Source organism: Oryza glaberrima, chromosome 5, assembly GCF_000147395.1.
Source record: "Oryza glaberrima chromosome 5, OglaRS2, whole genome shotgun sequence".
In the NCBI taxonomy this organism is placed as follows: Eukaryota; Viridiplantae; Streptophyta; class Magnoliopsida; order Poales; family Poaceae; genus Oryza; species Oryza glaberrima.
Genome location: NC_068330.1, coordinates 24,488,225 through 24,502,093, shown reverse-complemented (window position 1 = coordinate 24,502,093; position 13,869 = coordinate 24,488,225). Strand labels below are relative to the sequence as shown.

At 48.4% G+C, this 13,869-nt stretch overlaps 2 protein-coding genes across 2 annotated transcripts; one reads left to right on the top strand and one right to left on the bottom strand.

The window, feature by feature from the left end:
* Positions 1-7,692: 7,692 nt before the first annotated feature.
* LOC127773290 (trihelix transcription factor ENAP2-like) lies at positions 7,693-10,960 on the bottom strand. The gene is made up of 2 exons (XM_052299333.1): positions 9,358-10,960; positions 7,693-7,949 (listed from the first exon to the last, which is right to left on the bottom strand). The coding sequence occupies exon 1, from the start codon at positions 10,414-10,416 to the stop codon at positions 9,376-9,378; it is 1,041 nt and encodes a 346-aa protein (XP_052155293.1). The 5' UTR covers positions 10,417-10,960; the 3' UTR covers positions 7,693-7,949; positions 9,358-9,375.
* Positions 10,961-13,418: 2,458 nt separating this feature from the next.
* LOC127773291 (uncharacterized) lies at positions 13,419-13,867 on the top strand. Its single transcript, XM_052299334.1, has 2 exons — positions 13,419-13,561; positions 13,666-13,867. Exons 1-2 carry the CDS (start codon positions 13,438-13,440, stop codon positions 13,779-13,781), a joined length of 240 nt encoding a protein of 79 aa, XP_052155294.1. The 5' UTR covers positions 13,419-13,437; the 3' UTR covers positions 13,782-13,867.
* Positions 13,868-13,869: the final 2 nt, after the last annotated feature.

The window sequence follows — 13,869 nt, the reverse complement described above, 5'->3', positions numbered from 1 at the left end:
TAAGTCTCAAATAAAATAGATAATAATTTTAAAATTTTTTAAATAAGACGAGTGGTCAAACATTGGAAGAAAAACTTAAAATCTCTTATATTATGGGACGGAGAGAGTACCTGTATTATATATGGCTTTTACCTATACTTTCGAAATGTGCACGTCGATCGGTTGGTAATCTTTATGTTATTGGATCTCGTCTTCTGAATGAGGTCACTCTGTGTTCGCAAAAATGAATGAGGTCACTCTGTCGTCGATGAATTCAAGTAATCTTCCGTGTATGGATTCACGGATCCGGCGAATCCGGGCCATCCGAGCATCTCTCGATGTGATTTGGGATCGATGGGAATCACCACTGGCGGCAGGTAGGGGCCCGTGCCTCCCTCTCTCACTCGTGTTCTTGATCTTTTCCTAGGACAAACTTTGCCTGAACGAACGGACCAGAAAAAACGGAACTGATGAATGAGAGCCTGACTTCGACTGATCGGGTATATCGGGACTTGTGCCATTAGCTAGCATACTACTGTAGTTGCTAATAAGGTTTATTTGGTTTGAAACCAATTTATATCACATCAAAATATCGGTAGTGTTAAAAAACTAGAGAAGTATTGATACTATCAAATTTATTAGAGTACAATTTATAAATTTGATATCAAATCAAACATCCATAAAATATATTAGTAATGAAGTTATCAAAGATTTGGTTAGGCATAGATTGGACTAAATCAAACAAGCCCATAGATCTCTCTGTAGCTTGTATCATGAGAGACGAGAGACAGGGAAGACTAGTTAATTGGAGTACTCCCTATGTACTATAATATGGAATTTTGAGGTTTTACTTGCATCATTTGACCACTCATCTTATTAAAAAAAATGAAATTATTACTTATTTTTTTATGACTTACTTTATTATCCAAAGTACTTTAAGCATAACTTTTTATTTTTTATATTTGCACAAATTTTTTTAATAAGATGAGTGGTTAAACAGTATAAGCAAAAACTTAAAATCCCTTATATTATGGGACGGAGGGAGTAGATACGTACCAGCTAATTATAAGTAGGTAGTCAGCATAGCTGCATAGACTATGGACGACCGATCGACCACCGTCATTTGACCTGGACGACACGAGAGCCAGTAATCACGGGCCAGGTTACGTTGCTTTCGAGTTTCAACGACATACCGGATGAGGCCGTGTGTGCTCGAATCTATTCTCCAAGTGGCAACAGAATATTACTGCATGCAAGCCATAGCGCCATAGCAACAAGTGGAGTTTGTACCATGCTAGCGATGCGTTTTGTACGTCGTGCATGCATCGCCCCGCGGCCCTTTTGTTTCCCATGAATTAATCCATCAGTTCGCAAGCTGGTACTGGCAACTCGTACAACTCACCTGTACACGTACGGCTGCAATGAGATTATTTTGCCTTTTTTGAGAAAGGTTACTGCGTGTTCCATTGGGAGTCCGTGTTCCATTCGAATCTCTATCCCTTCCGGTCTACTCTCTCTCCCTCTTGTCCCAAATACTATATGAGTATTCAAATTGTTCGTTATCTTACACCAAGCATTAATTCTCCCATTTTCGATCAACTCTCACTTAATGACACGCTATAAATCTATATTTTTTTCGTGAACCTCAATTCTCCTAAATGACGTACAAATGCTTATAGATAAAAACAGAGGGAGTAAGATTTATGTCGTGGCATCATCCTAGAGGTGGTAATTACCAAGCGAGCATCGATCCTAAGGTCTGATTTTAGATAGGTGTGGACGGCGGTCAAGCATAGCGTGTTGTGCTGGATGGCTTCGCGACACTAGGCCGCGTCGGCCAACGGGAAGTTCGACGATTTGCGGAAGACGGTTGTAGTGCGGCATAGCAGCATCACGACGCATTAGAGGCATGCAGAATGCGACGGCCGACGGCGACGCAAGGGGATTCGAAAAGTTACAACGAACAACATACACAAAAGTTTAGCACCAGATGGTGGTTGCGATCCGCAGAGGTGAAGATGGTGCAGCGGCGGATAGCACATACTAGTTCCGATTATCCCCTTCCGCGCTCTCGTGCTGCGACAAAAAGATAAGTCACTAATGAAGTTGGAAGCTACTCCCTCCGTCCCAAAAGAAACTCAATTCATGGGTTTCCGTGTCTAACGTTTGACCGTTCGTCTTATTTGAAAAAATTATGAAAAAATTTAAAAAGATAAGTCATGCATAAAGTATTATTCATGTTTTATCATCTAACAATAATAAAAATACTAATCATAAAAAATTTCATATAAGATGGACGGTCAAACGTTGGACACGAAAACCGAAGAATTCAGTCTTTTTGGGACAGAGGGAGCAAGTCACTAATGTAGGAGGTTTAGAGTTTAAAAACTGTGCATTGTGTTTTTTTATACCCTGTGTAGATATAGAGATTAATAAAAAGTCCAAAGAAAAACATGGCGTGGCCATCCAGTTGCATGCGCCGTGACAAAATCGGTCTCATCACATGGTAGAGTACAGCCTCCCGCACGCGGTACCGGGACACGCGGCCGTCGCGGCCCCGGCTTGCCCTGGTGGGCACGGGACGCCCCGCCCGGCGCCCGCGCGTACGTGGGTCGGGGGTGAGAATTGTATTCGCCCACAGAGTGCGATCTGCCGATCTCCTGTCACCGCGCGGCCCGGAGTGCGCACGGGAAAGATAGCCTGCAGGCTGCAGGTTCGTGTGTACGCCGCACCGCGCGCGCGCGGGGCCTTCGCGCGTCGCGTCGCGTCGGTCGCTGCGGGGGCACGGGGGTTAGGCGCGCGTACGCCCATACCAGATATAGCATCTCGTCTTGTCCCGCCCGTGGATGGGCAATCCTATTGCCGGTTGATTTTTTTACTCCTCTTTTTCTTCCGCTCTTGGTTAATTTGCTGCAATTTCGGAGGCGATTTTGGGAGCTCGATCGATCGATCGGATCGACGTGCACATGCATGCATGCGTTGGTATAAGCTAGGTAGATCGAGGAGGACATGTATAGCTTGAATTTGAATGCACTGTCACGTCGTATCGTATCCCGGGAGGGGAGGGCAGGGCAGGCAATGCTATGCATCAAAGTATCAAGCTGCGCCAGAAACAAGCTCAAGCAATGCAAGTGGGGTGTACTCTGGAGTCTGGACTGCGACAAGAGCCAGATCGAACTTTTCGGTGATCACGACCAACGCCAGAACTTGCGGCCTCTACAATCATTTCGACCCCGTTTAGTCGTCGTCGGTAGAGATTTCTTTCCGGACCTCCTGCCCTAATTTCTCCCACTGATCGACCAGATCTCGTATACTCCCAGTGATCAATGAGCTTAGTGCATGGCGCAACTTGTGGATTGCTAGTCAAATGCACCCAGCATGCATGGGAGCGTAAAAGGTGCATGGTTACTAGAGGTGGAGTACTAGGTAGTAGTGGCAGCGAGTCACATGGGAATAATACCGTTTCCTTGGATTAGGGACGTCATTACTGAAGATGGAGCAGGCAGTCCCCCACCTGAAGATTCACTTTGTCCAGCAAAAGGCACGAATCCGGGGGGCCGCTATCCAAACCGTACAGGATTCCAAACAGTCCAGGCCATGCATGCACCTCCTTTTTCCTAGTAGAAACATAGGAGTAATTCTCAATTTCCCTGCCAATTTCTTACTTAAAAAAAAATCTATAGTTGGACAGTGTTTCAGAAATGGAGCAGAAAACTGGAATCGGCATAGATTCTACCGACGGAACAACATCCGTAATTATTTCGTTGGATTTTTTTGTTACATAACGTGAGTTATATTTAGTTTCTACTACACATGTTCGATGACCACAAAACGGCTCAATTTGGATGAATTTTCAGATCAATAACCTTTCCGTCCAACATTATTACTCCCGTCATTCTATAATATAAGAGATTTTGGAGAGATGTGATATTTTCTAAGACTGCCAATCTGGATAGTATTAGTCACAGATGTCACGCCCCTCTAAAATAACAAAGCGAGCAGGCGAGCACGCACATGCATGCGCTGGGATTGTATATACCGTTTACACCAGCTTAGCAGGATATAGAGTGTACAGATCACTGAGCAGCGAGCATCAGTGACCACAGAAGAGAAGATGGCAGTGGCACACAGAGCGTATCGCTTTCTAACACATTTCTCCGACAGAAAAACAGTTGTAACTGAAAGACGAGCACTGTTCACTGTTCAGTATTATTCACCTCACCAATTAAAAACCATACGAAATCAATCATGCATGCATTCGCATCGTTCAGCTCGTCCGTGATAAAGCTCTAGAGATTTGCCGTGCAGACAATGACCGCTGGCGCCGACGCGTAGCATGGTTAGTTTATTGTCAAAAACTGCCGCGAAACCATGGTTAATTTGCTCAAGAAAACTGCCGTGAAAAATGGCTCAGAACCAATAGACGTACTAGGCGGAGAGAATCTCAGGTGCTTATTAGTGCCGTGCTACCGTGTTGTACTAAACTTAAAAGGTGCATAAAAACGTAATGAAAAATATTAAAAGATTTTTTTCACATTTCTTTTGACTTTGTTTTTACACTTTTTAAGTCTAGCAACACTATAGCACAACATTATTCGGTAGCTCCTAAAATTCTCTCGTAATATAAGTAATTAGTACTACATTGATTATAGGTTGGAGAGACGTCTATGCTATGCATGGTGTGGTGTGAGCAGGGTTTTACGAGAAGGAGCTTATCGCACCTCGGTGTAAGTCCCATAACCGTCCAATTATATCGACGAACAGTAAAAGCCGAAAGAATAATATAAACATTTATATTTTTGTTAAATTCCTTTTGAATTAGGTGGGTTTATCATGATAAAACCGGTTACCGCATTAAGGGAAACCCTTGGGTGCGAGAGGGCGAGGCTGGCACCACCTCGTCTTGTCTGCCTTTGGGGAGCTGCCATGAACCAATGCGAGCAAGCCGCTGTGTACCTGCTCCTGCTGCAGCTGCAGCTAGCGCGCGATTCGATCGATCCCCGGCCGGATCGGATGCTCTCCGGTTTTGTCCCCAGGGGAACAATGCCAGAGAATCTCTGCCGTTCGTGCCAGGTGTAAGTGGCAGCTAGCTGGGATCTCATCTCATCTCGTCTCGTCTCGTCTCGTCTCCTCTCCTCTCCTCTCCTCTCCCGCTCTAGCTAGCTTTCGCGAATCCGATTGGACTTGTCAATGGAGGAGGCACATCTAGCAAGACTTTTCTTGCCCCCCGATTTCAATTCGATTCATTTCATCTCGTGCTAGCAGGTGTTGGCGTACGTTGGTTTCAGATGAGAGATCGATGCAGCTTGCTAGCTAGCGTTTCTTTTCCCTCGTGGGGTGTATGCATGACATATCAGCATCTCCCATCGATCCCATTCAGTCAGCTACATATCTTAGCGCCAGCCGGGGCCTCCGAGAGTGAAGGTGCGGGTGCATCTCTCTTCTATATATCTCTCTGTAACACATGGATTTTGTTTACACCTAAATTTAACACCTATGAACGAAATATAAGAAAATTATCAAAGTTTGGAAAGTGTTGAGTTTTCTTCACAGAGCTGCGATTGTATTTGTTAACTTATATCACAAAAAGTTACCAACAGGTTTATACACGGTCCCGAGCGAGCGATAGCTAAGCTAGTAGCTATACTGGTTGAGGTCCTAGCTTGCTGCATGAGGTGCAGGACCGATATATGCCAGAGACAACGAAGGGTGACCAACGTCTACTACAACATTCTACAGGACACATGTTAATCGTGAGGAAGGATGTGTGCGTGTATGTGTTGTCAGAATAAAGCAGTGCTAGCTATATACTACTAGCACATATGCAGTTGTCCAAAATTCGTTGGAAAAAGAATATAAACAGTACAGCCCTATGATCTGGAGAGTTAGCTAGCTAGCCAGCCAGCTCTCTGGAACATCATCCTTAGCCGGACCACAACAAAAAATTTCTCAAGTGATGGAGCTGATTGGGCAGGATCGCATGAAACCCGTGTAACACGTACACACAGCGCAGCAGTACTGCAACATAACTTGCAGCAAAAAGCAGAGATCGATCCTGGTAGGGTACAAGCAGTTGTTTGCAATTTTTTTCGAACGCACAAAATAATTACACGGTCAATATATTAGAATAAAAAAATATCTTTTTTCCTATGCCAAAGAAAAGGAAGAAAAGAAACAAAAACTGCAGCTAGACAAAAAGGAAAGAGAAACTACTGAGGATAAAAGGGTTGAGGCCCAGTTGTTTGGTTGACGCAGCCCGCCAGAAACTGGAATGGCCTTGTAGCCCGCGGCCCCGCGCGGCCTGGCTGGCCGAGCCGGCCTCTGTCCAAACGCACGGTCTCGTGTGCATCTCTCGCGCGATTCGCCGGCCCGCGCGTATAGCAACCTCCCACCCACCAACCAGGCCACCGTTTTCTTCGGCCCCTCCCGGCTCCCGTGTCGTGCCGGGCGCGGACGGCAGCAACACGGCACATTACCATCACTTCCCCGCGTGTTGCCCCGCGCCGACCGGCGACCGCTGTGTGTGGCGGTGTCCCTCTCCCTACCCGCTCACGTCTGTCCAGACGTCCAGTCCACTCACCGCCACCTGCTGCCGGCGTCGGTGGCTGATCTTAAACCATAGTGCTGACACGCTGGTGTCGCGATGTATGGTGCTGATATTTTTCCTGGCCACAGTGTCATCTTTTTCCTGGCTGCTAGCCTGCTACGCTGCTCTTGGTTTCTTTCCTCCTGGCTCTGAGCACGTATCGGAGCTCCTGCCGCTCTCAACTCTGAGCACACTTTCAACAATACCAAAACTTAATAAAGATATAAACTACATACATTTCAACCATTATTGCCTACTCTTAAAACTCTTATCAAAATTTGATAAAGACAACAAATCATATGAAGACAATGCTACCAAATTTTAAAATGTTGATTCAGACAACAAAGTGAATAAGCCCCATATCTTCTTGTTATAAAATCCATTGAAGATTTCACCAACGTAACGATGAAACAAGAACTGAGAATGAAACAAATGCAAATATTATAACTGCCGGCTGGAGTATGAAACAGACTTAAAAAGAGCCCAGCTATCGTTTGAACAGAAACAAGACGAGTTAACTGGGAGCAGCGGAGCACATGCACAGGGCGACTAGCAACGAAGCAAATTCAGATCAGTAACAGTTTTTGGCTAAGCCCTTGTTTAGATCCAAACTTTTTCTTCAAACTTCCAACTTTTTCATCACATCAAAAACTTTTCTACATACACAAACTTCCAACTTTCCGTCTCATCGTTCCAATTTCAACCAAACTTTTAATTTTGATGTGAACTAAACTCACCCTAAAGGTGAGTGGCAATTGAGGGAGCCAGAACATCCACAAACTACTACTCCCAAAATCTGACAAACAGTCTATCTAGATTCATTGTATTAGGATGTGTTTCATTCAACCCAAAATCCTTTATATTATGCAACGGAGAGTATATATTATAACCAATAACTTCAACTGTTATCGTTTGGTCGCTTTATATCCACAGCAAAACGCTTCAAAATTACTCTTGCAAAGAAAATGCCAAATTATATCCAGATAGCTGTTTTGATGTTGTGTCAACGCAACATCAGGGGCATATACACGATTACTGTTGCAGAATGCTCCCAGAACTTCCGCAGAAAGTTGCTACTCCTACACGATTCAAGGCGATCAACAACGACAGGGAAAGATTGCAACACCTTTTGTCGATACACTTTTTTTTAAGAAAGAAAAATAAAACAGGAGGTCAGAGTTACATGCCTAAAAATGTCAATAAAACAATAGGTAAACAGATTAACAACCCACAGGCACCAATGTCAACATTGCTTTACACTAGGAACCTCTAGTCTTCAATTTCCATATACTACCAGGCTACGAACTACAATGAATCGCTGCCAAGTGCCAAACCAGTCTTCCCATGGTCAGCAAGGCCATCTAATGAACTTCACACTGATAATCTGCACCAAAAAAAAAAGGGGAAACATTAAGCAATCAATCGTGCTAGTAAATAGTAATGACCAAATGGGTGCCTTCATCACGTGCAACAAGAAGAACATGATCCATTTCAATAGATTAAGCATCTTCAACAGTTTCAACAGACAAGTCAAACAGACCCCTAGAGTCTGGAAGTCTATTTTATCTTTACCTGCAAGATTCAATTTATGGTATCACTCTTGCATTTATCACTTGTTACTATATTGGTTTAAATTTTATCCAGCATCTTCAAGTTGTAGTGACACTTTACAGGAATAGTAGAACACAATGGAGTTCAACCAATGATCAACAAAGCTCCTCACGGAATCATAAGATAGCCGAGAAATATGGATGCTCGAAAAGAACAGACATAAAAACATATGTAATAGAACCTGTCCATTCCGATATGTCTAACAGAAAACACACAATACATACTAACAAAGGTCTCAGCACCAATTTAACAGAGATAGACTAGCAATAACATATCCAATGTGGCTTGTATCTACTATTCCAGGGCCAAGGGTATGAATTATGAAATATTCCATCATGAACAGGCCAGGTTGTCGGTAAAAGTCTCTAGCGTTCATGTGATAATTTTGTCTGTTGGAAAAAATAACTTCAAATCTACAAACCAACACACCAATCTCTGCACAACTGTCAAATCAAACTTTTCCAAATTGTGTTGTAACAGGAAAATAGGTTTTACTATGCAATCTAATCTACCACACCAGTACAGACATTGAAAAGTAACAGGCGTAGCACATACTTGAGCTCAAATGTTTGTTGTCAAACCATGCATATGGAAAATGCACCATTCAAAGCCACTAACACACTAGCATAAATGCATATATGTTCATGAGTTATTAAGCCCAATCAAGTTGCACTTGACCTTGCTTCAACCTTAGCGAACCTAGGCAATCTTGTTCAAGTTTGTTTACTCAATTATTACTAAGGATGGTAGATAATATATCATCAGGACATTTGTATTTACCAAGATAGATGAAAATGCCAAAAGACCAAATGTGTCATGCTATCATTCATGATTGGATTAATGATACAAAATCTAACAATTAGAGCAGCTCACTACCAGGAACAAATGCAATGTTAAACTTCTAACTATTGAAATTCAATTGCATATGGGGATTATATGGGGGGATTAAAAATCCTGGCCCAGACACATAATATTCACAAAAACAACCTTTCCTGAAGCATACCAATCTTATCATCAATCAATAAAAACATCATTTCACAGCATCCCCATCCCACAGGACTATATGCCAGCAAATCCAAAGCACATATATATAACTACAGCTTTATAATACTATATCTGAACAATTATCTATTATCCACAACAACATTAATTGAAAACAAAAATGCTAGGTCGGTTTTTACCTCAACATCTCCTCAGCATCATATGTAGGTGGAGGTGGAGAGGAAAGGCAGCGCAGCGACAGAGGAAACCAATTCCGCTGCGCCAATACCATCGGGTGCAGTCCCTGCATGCTTCTTGATGCGCTTTGCCCTGGCAAGCTTGACATGTGCATCCACAAAGTTCTCCATGCGCTTGACCTCCAACTGCTTCAGGAAGTCTATTCGCTGCCGCTCAATCTCCAGTGCCTGCTTTTGCTTCGCACTCTCCACACGCTCATACATCTCCGCAAATGCCTCGATCGCCCTTGCCAGCTCCCTGAAACCACCATCAACTTCCTGACGGCTGCGCTTGTTGCTATTGCCGGAGCGCGATGACACAGATTGCGACGGTGACCGCTGCGCGTTGTGATTGTTGTTATCACCAGGGCCTTCAGAGTCCTCCGAATCAGACACCGCGGCAGCGGCTGCAGCCGCGGCCTCCTGCTGGATAAGAGCGGCGGCGGGGAGCGGAGACCCGCGACGGTAGCTGGGCAGCGGCAACGCCATAGGAGGCGGCGGAGAGGGCGACGGCGAAGGCGAGGGGGGCTTCCTCACCGCGGAAGGATGGATGGGCATGGCGAAGTGAGGGGGCGGCGGCACCGGCGACGGCGACGGCGAGGGCCTCTTGGAGGCGGAGGCGGAGAGGGTGGGCCCGACGAGGCGGTCGAGCTCGGGGAAGAAGGACCAGGTGGATGGCATGACGCGGGCGCGCTCCGCCTTGTACTTCTTCTTGAGGGTGTCGACGCGGTTCTTGCACTGCACGTCGGTGCGCGGCGGGCGGCGGCGCGCGGCCGCCCCGCGCCGCGAGTTGACGGCGTCGGCCACCTCCTGCCACTGCTTCTGCCGCAGGTTCCCCCGGTTGAGCTCGACGTAGCGGCTCCCCCACGCGCGGACCAGGGCCTCCGTCTCGCCCTCGCTCCAGCAATCCTCCCTGTACGGCAGGTTAGGGTTGGGCGGCGGCATCCTCAACCCCCCACCTCCTCCCCCGGACGACGCCGCCGCCGCCGCAGCCGCCGCCACGGCCATCTCCCTCACCTCCATCCCCCTCCCCCTCTCAGATCTCCCAAACACGAAACCCTAGGTAGGCGACGAGACGAGACGACGGACGGAGTGGTGGTGGCGTGAATCGTGGGGCGGTGAGGGTTGGAATAAAAGGACACAGCACGGCGGGGGTGGGGCGCCGGCCGAGAGAGGGAGGGGGCGTCACGCGCGTCACACGTGACCGGCGAGGCATCTCGTGGGGTGTGTGGGTGTGACCGGATCGGAGACGTGCCGCCGTTGGATGAGTTTGACCGGGTAACCGGCGAAAGCAGCGTTGGCTGGCGAGGAGGAGGTTTGGGATAAAGACAGGGCGCGGCACGGCACGGCAACCCAACCCACCGGGGTCCGGAGACCGGACGGGGCGGAATACGGTGGCGGCCGCGCGAAATTACGCGGCTGCCCACGCTGCGCTGCGCGCGGTGTGTGTCAGGCGGGCGTGGGATTGCGGGTGCGCTGAGGTGGTCGCCGTTGGTCGGCTTTGCGTTGCGTCTCGTACTCTCGTCTCGTTCGTTCGGCTTGGGCGCCGAAAGAGGAGGAGAGAGAGAGAGACTGAGACACCGAGGAGGGAGAAGGCCGCGAAGAGGGGGTGGGTGGGTGAGGTGGTGTGGGCCCCGCCGGCGCGCTGGGGAGGCGGGCAATTATTGTTGTCTCCATCGAGCGGTGGCGAGACCTGCCCGGAAAAGTGGACGGGGTGACGGACGGACGGCAGCGGCGTGCACCCCAAGGCCGGCTACTACTTCTCCTCGTTCCGTTCGTAGCTGACACAAGATTGGACGAGCGAGCACCTCTCGCCTTTGGCGAGGTCGTCGTCGTCGCGGCGAACGAACAATCGTTGAAATCAAGGTACTGTAGCTGTACAGGAAACGCGAGGGAAAAAAACGAGCAGCACGTCGTGGTGGTGGGGGTGGCTTGGCCGGAGTCAAGTAGAGCGGCCGTGTGCGTACGCACGCACGTCGGTACGCCACATCAGATCCCCGTCCGTCCGTCCTCCCGTGTTCGCGCGCGGGGTCGCGTCGCGGCCGTGGACGGCAGGGCAACCGCGTGTTCGCAGGGTCGTGACCACGACGTGGCGCTCTCCTCTCCTCTCTCCTGCCGCGCCCGCGACGCGCCCCGGTGGCCAGGCTAGGCCATGCGACGCGCATTGAATTGGACGACGAGGCTGGCTTGGCTGGCTGTCACGCACTACACCAGGCACGAGCCGAGGCGGCCGGCCAACCGGACGGCACGGGCGAGCGCGCGTGGACTTTGGAACCACCACCACCACCGGCGCGGCGCGTCGCATCGGATTCGATCGGGCCCGGGACCGGACGGGCGCCGCGAGTAACGCTTGCTTGCGCCGTACCCCACCCACCCCCACGCCGCACGCCCATCAATTCCTGGCCGGCCGCGCCCGGTACCGACTACTACTACCGACACGTCGCCCGCCCGTCGCCTTGCCGTTGCCTTTAGTCTACTCTTCCCCCGCATTTCTGCCCGCCCTGCCGGCCCTTCGCTTGTGGTACTACTCCATCCGCGCGTATGCATGCATCTACCACGCTGGAACTTGGTTTCCTTTCTGTTTTGGAAGCGCATGTCAACCATCACCAACCACAATCTTCACGAGAAAACAGTATTTAAGAGATACTTCTATGCTCAGAGCATAATAGTGATTTACACTGATCTTAAAGCGGTTCGGCAATTCTGGAACCTTTTGTATTGTGTGCGTAGGTTGTTCGGTTTTTTGCTTTCATACGAGTAACGTGAGCCCTGAAGGGGCGGAGGACGCATTGCCACCGCGCGCGCGCGAGAGGCCGGGCAGAGGCAGAGACCTCACGCGCTACGCGTTGCATCTCATTCTCGCGCGCAGGGGGCTTCGCTTCGCTTCGCTTTGCCCCGGAAGAGCCGCAGGATTTCCTGCGTAATCCAAGGGAGGACCGGCCGCTGGCTGCTACCGTGCTCGCTATGACCTACTCCAGCTACTCCCAGGCTACAGGCCATGCCATGGACGAGTGCCCGGACCGGACGACAGCGAGCGGCAGCTAGCTACACACTAGTACGTAGTTACTGTAGTCCCGCGTCGCACGGCATCCGGCCGGCCTCTCCTAACTCCGCCGGTTGGCGGGCAGGTCGGTGGACGACGCATCAACCGCGCACGTCCTTGCGTTGGCCCGACGAGTGCCTGCCCTGCAAAGCTTGCAAAGGGTTCACCGATCCTCGTACCAAATTAAAATCCGCTCACTAGCAGCATAATCAGATTTCGTGGAGCCTATCGATAAACCAATAAAAACCGATAAAATCTAAAAAAAGATTAAGATAATGGAAATGGATTACATCTCCGGTCTCTGCATGTGAAAAATCCAAATAAATTTGATTAAAAAGATATAATTCAGTTTTATTTTTTGAACTTGACTGAAAAACTAAGTGGTTTGTGTTTCTCACCCGCTCTGAAAAGTCCTGATTTTGCGAAATCCAAACCGGATTTCACTAAAATTGTGGATCTGCCTGCAACTAGTAGGCTGGAAATGAAGCATGATCAGTAGGGAAAACTGATGCACCTTCAGTAACCGTTCGGGCAGTGGGCCGCGCGAAACCCAGCACTCAGCACTCAGATCATCTGCATTTTACAGTGGTCTTAGCACTGAGTACAATCAAGGGAGCTCCTGCCAATGCATATGCAGGTTTTACGGTACGGCATCCATGTGTGCAAATCATCATCCGCATGCAAGGGTCAGATCGCTCTCCCAAGTCAGTGAAGGTCACAGTGAACCTTTTCCGGTTCATAATTGCCCGGCTAGCCGCCGGGAGTCCGGTCTAAGTCGCCGGGTCTGACTCTGACCAAGATGTTCGACCTCGACATCTGACTGCAGGACAATCAATATATCTTTGGACCAACCCAATGAATGAATTGAACTTGATAACATATCCAAGCTAGGATTAGGAGTATATAAAACAGCATCAATGTGAGACTTCTCACAAGTCACAACCCCGCCTGAACTGAATCTGGTGTAGTGAAGACAGGACTGGCTAAACTGCATCCCGGAAATGCTTGGGAGGAAGAAAGGATCGTCGTCCAGGTTGAGTGATCCCATCAACACGACTGTCACTACTGATAACGGCCAGGAAATGGCTGCTTCGCATTTCATCTCGCAGCAGGCTTCACAGCTCGGTAGGTTCAAACCCCCGCTTCAAACTTTCAATGGACGTTTACATTGTTCCCGGCGTAAGTTGAGCGATAAGAGAGACTCATAGTTCTTCTCTCCTCTTTGTCAGATGAGGCTGCGAGGAAGAGACTGCAAAGAATGAACGAGAGGCTGAAGTTGCTGGAGATGCAGATGGAAACACTGGAGGCTGGCGTCGCGAAGGCGAGCAATGACTCCTACGAGTAGAGATGTTTAGCAATCTTTGTTATAGACACCAGGTTTGGTGACATGCAAGCAAAATTAGATGATAGCTTGAGTAGTTTTACCTGAACTT

Bases quoted from the DNA above. Each gene is read 5' to 3' on its own strand.
- LOC127773291 (XM_052299334.1), top strand. From the start codon at position 13,438: ATGCTTGGGAGGAAGAAAGGATCGTCGTCCAGGTTGAGTGATCCCATC. The intron at 13,562-13,665 runs GTAGGTTCAAAC...CCTCTTTGTCAG, and splicing joins GCAGCAGGCTTCACAGCTCG to ATGAGGCTGCGAGGAAGAGA.
- LOC127773290 (XM_052299333.1), bottom strand. From the start codon at position 10,416: ATGGAGGTGAGGGAGATGGCCGTGGCGGCGGCTGCGGCGGCGGCGGCG.